The following is an 8,539-nucleotide window of genomic DNA, read 5'->3' as shown; positions in this document are numbered from 1 at the left end:
TAATTTTTTAAAAATAAATATTAAAAAATAAAAATAACTGGATGCTGTTGCCAGTGTCCAAAACTCCTGGACTTGTAAGACGCAGTTAGAAGGGCTGGTGCTACCCAACAGCATCTAGATTAAAAGGCAAAAGGAGGGGGCCAGTAAGTAAAGAAAGCCTGTAATTCTTCTGCTGTTTCTCGTGAAAATGAATATCCCCTCTAGGGGCAGAAGTGTATCATGACCTTGCATTTGAGAGCCATGCATCTGTGCAGACAGACCCAGTACAGTAACTGCAATTTTCTGATACTGTAGCTAGTTTTAAAAAACTGTTATAAGGGATTTAGAGAAACCATTTTGTATCAGTAAAGTCTGAGAAGCAATATGGTACACCTTATCTTAAACCAGGGTAGTATAATTGTCTTGCATTAAAGAATCACTGTTAGACATGATGGCTAGGTAGCATAGTAGACAGAGTCCTGGGTCTAGAGTCAGAAAGACCTGAGTTCAAATTCAGCCTCAGAGATTTACTAGTTGTGTGACTCTGGGCAAGTCACTTGATCTCTGTCTGCTTAAATTTCATCAACTGTAAAATGGGGATAATATAAAGCATCTGCCTCCCAGGGTTGTTGTTAGGATCAAATGAAATAATATTTGTAAAGCACTTAGTACAATACCTGGCACATAGTAGGTGCTATATAAATGCTTATTTCCTTCCCCCTTTCCCTAATAACCTGCTTCCTCTCCCTAATGGCGATAGAATTAGTATATCCATATGTAAAGTAGAACAGAAAAAGGTTATGCATGAAAATTAGAGTTTTCATTATTTCATCTCTAATTGTTGTGAATTCTTTTTCATCTTTGATACCAACAATCTGATTTTCCCCTTCTCTGGAATCGGGTACATGGTTGGAACCAGCTTCAATCTCGGCAGAGCCTGGTCTCTAATAAAAGAGAAGCAGGCTCTCATTTCTCACACTCTTTACCTAGTTAAGATCCCCACCCCAGCGCTTTAGAAAAAATTTCTTAAGGTTTAGATTACAACTCATATCTAGAGTTTTGCCAAAAAGGAGTAAGTATAAAGGTATTCACTATACAATACATACACAATATATTCACTATATAATACACAATTCCTATACACAAAGAAATGCTGGCGGACACAAAAGACATATTGCCCATTGTCAGAATAACTTAAAACAGGATTCAGTAACTTACAACTGGTATTATAATTTGCTGGGAGGTTGATACTCATCAGAACATAAATCTGTTTGCAAGAGTATTGATCAGAGGGGCAGCTAGATAGCACAGTGGGTAGAGCTCTGGCCTTGGAGTCAGGAGGACCTGAGTTCAAATCCAGCCTCAGACATATGAGACTTATTAGCTGCGTGACCCTGGGCAAGTCACTTAACCCTGATTGCCTCACCAAAAGGCAGAAGAAGAAGAAAAAAAGAGTATTGATCAGGCATTTTACATTTCACCTTGGCTCTGCACTGTCTCCCTCAGAATCCATGACTTTTGACAAATCAGGCCAAAGACTTGGGCTTATACTCTTGTTGGTTGTTAGAAACTTCCTTTGCTGCCACTCATTGGAATGAGGACTTCTGGTACTCAGAAGGTTGCCTCCAAGCTTCAGGAATAATGTCTGCTTGTCTACTCTGGAAAGAAAATGCAAAGCATAAAAGATAGCCAGGGACCCAGTTGTGTCCATGCTCCATGTGAAAGATGCTGACGGATTGGGGATGGGGGAAAGAAAGAGCACTGCTTCTCCCTTTACTTGCTCATAATTTAGAAATAGAAAGTTCCTACATAGAAGAATCAAAGCAAAAGAGGGAACCATAAACCATCCCTTCTTTATAGTTGATACAGAGCCCTGTACCCTTTCTGGTTTCACAAGGCAAAGGAAGAGCCCAGGGACCACATAGGATTTTTCATATCACACCAAAACAAGTCCTTTCATTCTGAGTCACCACCTGGCTGGAAACTACCAGTGAGTTCTTCATCTCTGACACACCCAAATGCTGAGCTTGAGGCTGGCCAGGATCAGGAACAGAAACTCTAAGCCAAGTTCCATGGGATGGCCCTCACTGAAGTCAAAAGACTTGGTTGAAATTCTGCTTTTGAGATGTTCTAACTGTACTTTTTAACTCTATTTTGAACTCAATTTTTTTTTCATTTGTAAAGTGGGGATTATAACCTTCACTTGGAAAAACAAAGTAGCACCTCACATCTATCAGATTGGCTAATATGACAGAAAAGGAAAATGATAAATGTTGGAGGGGATGTGTGAAAATTGGGACACTAAAGCACATGTTGATGGATTTGTGAACTCACCCAACCATTCTGGAGAACAATTTGGGACTACAGTTATCCCTTCCACATAGTGGGAGGGAGATTAGAGGAGCCCCAGCAATCTGGAAAATCCGAGTAAAATTTTTTGGTCCTCCCTTTATACCAGAGAAGTCTGAATTTTTTTCTTTTTCTTTTATGGGGTGTTTATAGTATTAAAGAATAAAATATGTTGATATTATATAATACTACACATACATTTTGTGCATTTCTCAGTTTCAAAACTTTTTCTGTGTCATCTTCTGGCCTTCGCATATCAATATGTCTACAGCATCTACAAAACTCCAAAAAAACTCCCATTTAATTTCTTATGCTAACTGATATTTCAAAACCACAATGAGGAAAGTTGTGATGTAGAAGAGTTAACTATGCCCAAAGGGCTATAAAACCGTGCATACCCTTTGACCCAATAGTAGCACTATGAGATCTGTATCCCAAAAAGATTTTTGAAAGGGGGAAAAGAGCTTATATGTACAAAAATATTTATAGCAGCTCTTTTTGTGGTGGCAAAGAATTAGAAATTGAGAGGATGCCCATCAATTGGGGAATGGATGAACAAGTAGCGGTATATAATTGTGATGGAATGCTTATTGCGCTATGAAAAATGATGAGCAGGATGCTTTCAGAAAAACCTGAACTGATGTGAAGTGAAATGAGCAGAACCAGAACATTATGCACAGTAACAGCAATACTGTGTAATACTCAACTGTGAATGACTTAGTTCTTCTCAGCAATGCAAAGACCCAAGACAATTGCCCGGGACTTATGGTGAAAAATGCTGTCCGCCTCTAGAGAAAGAACTGATGGAGACTGAAGGAAGATCAGAGCATACAGTTTTTTTACTTTATTTTTTGTATGCTTTTTGTCTGTTTTCTTTCACGACGTGACTAATATGAAATTATGTTTTATGTGACTGCACACCCGTAACCTAAATTGTCTGCCTTCTCGATGGGGAGAGGAAGAAGAGAGAGAATTCGGAACTCAAAAAATTTTTAAACAAAGTGTTAAACATTGTTTTTACATATAATTGGAAAAAAATTAAAATATTTTTTAAAAAGCATGGTGGAGAGAGAGACAGCCTTGGAGTCAGGAACTAATGAAGCTGTTACTATGTGCCAAGCACTTCGCTAAGCATTGGAGATGCAAAAACAAAAGCAGTTCTTGTAGGTAGAAACAAGGAAGTGAGGCAGCTCTGATGGTGAAGTAGATAGAGTGCAGGGCCTGAAATCAGAAAAAGAATCATCTTCCTAAGTTCAAATCCAGCCTCAGACATTTATTGGCTATGGGATCCCTATTTATCTCAGTTTTTCATCTGTAAAATGAGCTGGAGAAGGAAATTGCAAACCACCCCAGTGTCTTTGTCAAGCAAAGGATGTGATTGAACAACAAAAACCAGGAAAAATTATTTTGGTTTGGAAAGTTACAGGGATGATACCATTTGGAAGCAATGGTAGAATTGATTTGATTGCTATTCCCAGAGTGAGGGATGAATACTTGTGGAGAATTGTAATGGGCAGGGATGTGGGGGCAGGGAGGGAGATGACCAGGGTAAATGGTCAAATCAGATGTAAAATGTGATCTGGTATTGGGGGCAACTGAGATATAGAGCAGGACTTCTTTAACTTTTTCCACTTGCGACCCCTTTTCACCCAAGAAATTTTTACTCGACCCCAGCTATATAGGCATATAAAATAGGCATACAGAAACCTTTTACTGTTGTCAAATTTTTCACTACCCCCACAGTCAGTTAATCGACCCCATATGGGGTTATGACCCACATTTTAAGAAGCACTGAGGGCCACAAGCATTTGCACTGGCTTATTCACCAACCAGAACAACATAGCCCCAAGGTTATGGTTCCCAAACTGAGTAGGCTCAGTCATCTGGAGCATAGTCTCCAGAGGTCTGGTGGGTCCAGTGGTCTGGAGGGAGTTGGTACAAGGCAGATAACAAGGAACTGTCTAGGATAGATGGTCAGATAGGGTGTAAAACCTGGTCTAGAACAAAGTCCAATCTCTGGCTATATATGACCTGGGCAAGTAATTTAATTTCTCAGCATCCTAGGCAGCTCTCTAAGAGGATATAGTTCCACTTTGGTATGGAATGTTTCCTTGTTGGAAATTCCCTATTATGCCAGTGAAATCACAGGGCCAGTCCAAAAAAAGACAAAGGAAGAAAAAGGAAAAAACATCCTTGCATTACCTTCTTCACAAGAGTTATTGTGAGCAAAGGGCTTAAAATGCTATACATTTTATATATATATATATATATATATATATATATATATATATAAAATGCTATACATTTTATATATATATATATATACATAAATGCTATACATTATATATATATATATATAAAATGCTATACATTTATATATATATATATATATGCCATATGAATATAATAAATAAACAAGTAAAATGCTATATGTTTTTTATATATGCTATACAAATATAATAAATAAATAATGAACAAATAAAATACTATACAAAATATGACTTTAAAACGTTATACAGGGGCAGCTAGGTGGCGCAGTGGATAAGCTCTGGTCTTGGAGTCAGAAGGACCTGAGTTCAAATACAGCCTCAGACACATGACATTTACTAGCTGTGTGACCCTGGACAAGTCACTTAACCCCAACTGCCTCACCAAAAAGGCAAAATAAGATAAAATACCATACAAAAGTGAGTTTTCATTGTTTTAAAAATAACCAAAATTTAAAACATTTCCCCCTAGCATTTCACTGAGATAGAAGTCCTACAAAAAATAATATGTATGAAGTGGTGGGTTTTGTTTTCCCTTTCAGTCTTCACATTTTTAGAAAGACCAGATAAGTCAAATAAATGACTCCCCCAAAAACCCTAATCTAATAAAGTGTGAGGAGAGGGACAGGGACATGGGACCAGGAAGGCAGGGAGGAGAGGAGATCATTTTAGGGAAATCATTGTTGTTGCTCAGTCATGTTCGAATCTTCCTGACCCCTTTTGGGGCTTTCTTAGCAAGGATACTGGAGTGGTTTGCCATTTTCTTTGCCAGTGGATTAAGGCAAAGAAAGATTAAGTGACTTGCCCAGGGTCACACAGCTAGTGAGTATCTGAGATCATATTTGAACTCAAGTGTTCCTGACTCCAGGCCCAGCGCTCTATCCACTGCACCACCTAACTGTCCTGAGAAATCGGGAGACAGTTATTATTCCCATATAGAGATCCAGGAATTATATTCTGCAGCCTAGGAAAAAGGGGAGTTGCTAAAGGGGTAGAGGTGGGAAGGTTAGTCAAAGAGGTTCCTGAGATCAGTACAAAACCGTTCAAGAAGCTAGCTAGGGTAAGAAAGAGGAGAGGAAGGACAGATAAGGTCAGAATGGAACAGACCTCTCTGAGCTTCAGGCCATCTGCCCTGTCAATCTCATCCCACACAACTGTCCCTACCCCCAGTTCCTAAGCCCTGAGGCTAGTTTCCCCCACAGTCCTTTTACCGGGAGCCCTGTGGGCCCCCGCCACGAGAATGGGAACTGAGTCAGAGCTTAATGTGTTCCAGTACCGACAACCTCCTCCTGTCCTTGGCAGAGACAAACAAAGCCCAGAAGCACTAAATGTGGCTGTTTAGCAGTAAAAGACTCAACTCCAGCCACCATCAGGTTAATGGGTCTGGCAAAACTAGGAGAACAGAATGAGGGTCGGGTATCCAAATCCCCCCAGTCCAAGCCTGGGGGCTGGGCTATTCTTGGTCTATGAATACATACGCCTATTTATACCACCGGGGTGGCCAGCAGCCTTCTGCAGCAGAGAACTACGCAGAGCTGCTACCGCTGCTGCTACCGCTGCTGCTGCTACCAGCCTGGGTTGACTGCAGTGTCAGGACAGCAGCCGGAGACTACAAGAGGAACCTGGTGACAGCCGAGAGGCCCCTGAAGCAGCCCAACTCTGGTGGGATTTAGAGGCCCTTAGACACCAGCAAGATGAAACAGATTGGCTAAGTACCCCACCCCCCCGGAGTCCTCAGATTGGAGGGATGGGGAGTACCACGGATCCCCCAGGGGGGTCCATACCTGAACCTGGGAGCCGTCACGTCCCCTGTGGGCACCACCCGCCTGCTACAGCTGGCATTTGGCTGTACCACCTTCAGCCTCGTGGCACACCGGGGTGGCTTCGACGCTGCCTATGGGACCTTCTGCATGTCCGCCTGGTGTTTCTGCTTTGCCCTCACTGGTCTGGTGGTGGCCTTCGAGTTCACCCGACTCCACGGCTGCCTCCGTCTCTCCTGGGGCAACTTCACTGCAGCCTTTGCCATGCTGGCCACCCTCCTGTCAGCCACGGCCGCCATTGTCTACCCTCTGTATTTTACCAGGCTTGAGTGCCCCCCAGAGCCAGAGGGATGCACCGCCCGTGACTTCCGCCTGGCCGCCAGTGTCTTTGCGGCTTTGCTCTTTGTAACCTATGCTACTGAAGTGGTCCTGACTCGGGCACGGCCAGGCCAGGTCACCAGCTATATGGCAACGGTGTCGGGCCTGCTGAAAATCGTCCAGGCCTTCGTGGCCTGCATCATATTTGGGGCCCTGGTCCATGACAGCCGCTATGGGCGCTTTGTGGCCACTCAGTGGTGCGTGGCTGTGTACAGTATATGCTTCATATGCACCGTGGTGGTGGTAGGCATGAGTGTGACCGGCCGGGCCGGAACCCTGGGCTTTCCCTTTGACAGGATTGTAGTTGTGTACACATTTCTAGCTGTGCTGCTTTACCTAAGTGCAGCTGTGGTCTGGCCTGTCTTCTGCTTTGACCCCAAGTATGGGACTCCCTCAAGGCCCTCAGGCTGTCCTCAAGGAAACTGTCCTTGGGATAGCCAGCTGGTGGTGGCCATCTTCACTTATGTCAACTTTCTCTTCTATGTTGCTGACCTGGCCTACTCCCAGAGGATCCGCCTTGTGCCCAGTCTGTAGGCCCAAGAGAGCTAATGCCACCCTCCATCCACCCACCCATAGACACATACACACATCTTCTGTGCTGGGGTTGGCCCCTTCTCTCTCTGACTTGAGGGCTTCTGGATTTGTCTGAGGGAAAGAAAGGGTGTGTGGAGAGGGGAAAACAGAGGGAAAATGTCTGGGATGGAGTTGCTGAGCCTTGAAGGAGGGAAGACTGAGGGAGGGAGGGCAGCAGGCTTAGACAGAGAAGATTTAGGAGACTGACATTGGGAAGGCCACAAATGAAGAATGCATTAGCCCATGTGAGGGAGTTTAGTAACCTATGGGGAGTGGTATGACTCTAAATGGGGAGGAAAGAGTATTATGTTGTCTACCCAGAACTTACATAGCTGGAACAGGACAATTTACCTAAAACCCAATTTGCCTCAGAATTATTTGCCTTATGGTATGAGCTCAGTAGATCAGTATATATATGGCTTGCAAGCTCCTTGAAGGCAGAGGCTGTTTCATTTTATTTGTCATATCCTCAGAATTAACAAAGCACACATAGAAAGTCCCAAATGTCTTTTGAGCATCATCGGTTTTCATTATTTTAACATCATCACATGATCAGTGTTGTTTTGTTGTTATTTTAAAATTTATTTCTGGAGAATTGCTTTTTAGCAGGTGATTGGTCTGGACCTCCCTTCTCGGAGACTCATTAGTCTAATCCTCTCATTATACAGGTAAGGAAATGGAAAGCTAGAGAATTTGAATGATTTGTTCAATGTTACACTGCTGATTAGTGGCAACGCTCTAACTAGGACTCCTGACATCTGGTCCAGAGTTACTTCCATTTTTGTTTGCTATTTCTTGGTTCTTCACTGAGCTAGCAAGAGGTAAAGGTTGGATCTGGAAAGCAGCCAGGAGGAAGTTGGGGATGGAGTTGTGCACCATTTCTTACAGAATGAGAACCCAGCTTAGGATACCCTGGACCCAGGTCCACTACTGCCTGGCAAGAACATTTTGGGGGCACAGAATGCTGTGGACATGATGCATTGCAAGAAATTAAAATACTCTGGGACATTGCCATGTCATGAAGGCCAGTGTTTGGGGTAAAAAAGACTGGAGTATTTTGAGTAATGTAGTTTCCCCTTAACCTCAGTTCCTGGACTTCTGGATTCCCATCAGAAGCAGCAAGTTTACATTCAGTAAACTCCCTTCCAAGGGGCCACTACTAAAGAATCCAGGATGAACCCACACCATGGAAAAGAGCCAACCACATCATCCTCTGACTCTTGGCTTCTTGGC

The 8,539-nt window shown here is 42.9% G+C and overlaps 1 protein-coding gene across 1 annotated transcript; it reads left to right on the top strand.

Moving 5' to 3' along the window:
- The first annotated feature begins 5,907 nt into the window (after positions 1-5,907).
- On the top strand, positions 5,908-7,884 carry MYADML2 (myeloid associated differentiation marker like 2). Its single transcript, XM_021000752.2, is given in 2 exon segments — positions 5,908-6,375; positions 6,377-7,884. Coding segments are annotated over 2 exon segments (924 nt in total). The 5' UTR covers positions 5,908-6,342; the 3' UTR covers positions 7,268-7,884.
- The last annotated feature ends 655 nt before the right edge of the window (positions 7,885-8,539 follow it).

Source organism: Phascolarctos cinereus, unplaced genomic scaffold (assembly GCF_003287225.1).
Source record: "Phascolarctos cinereus isolate Bilbo 61053 unplaced genomic scaffold, phaCin_HiC Scaffold_5;HRSCAF=322, whole genome shotgun sequence".
Lineage (NCBI taxonomy): Eukaryota > Metazoa > Chordata > Mammalia > Diprotodontia > Phascolarctidae > Phascolarctos > Phascolarctos cinereus.
This window is presented reverse-complemented; position numbering and strand designations above follow the sequence as displayed.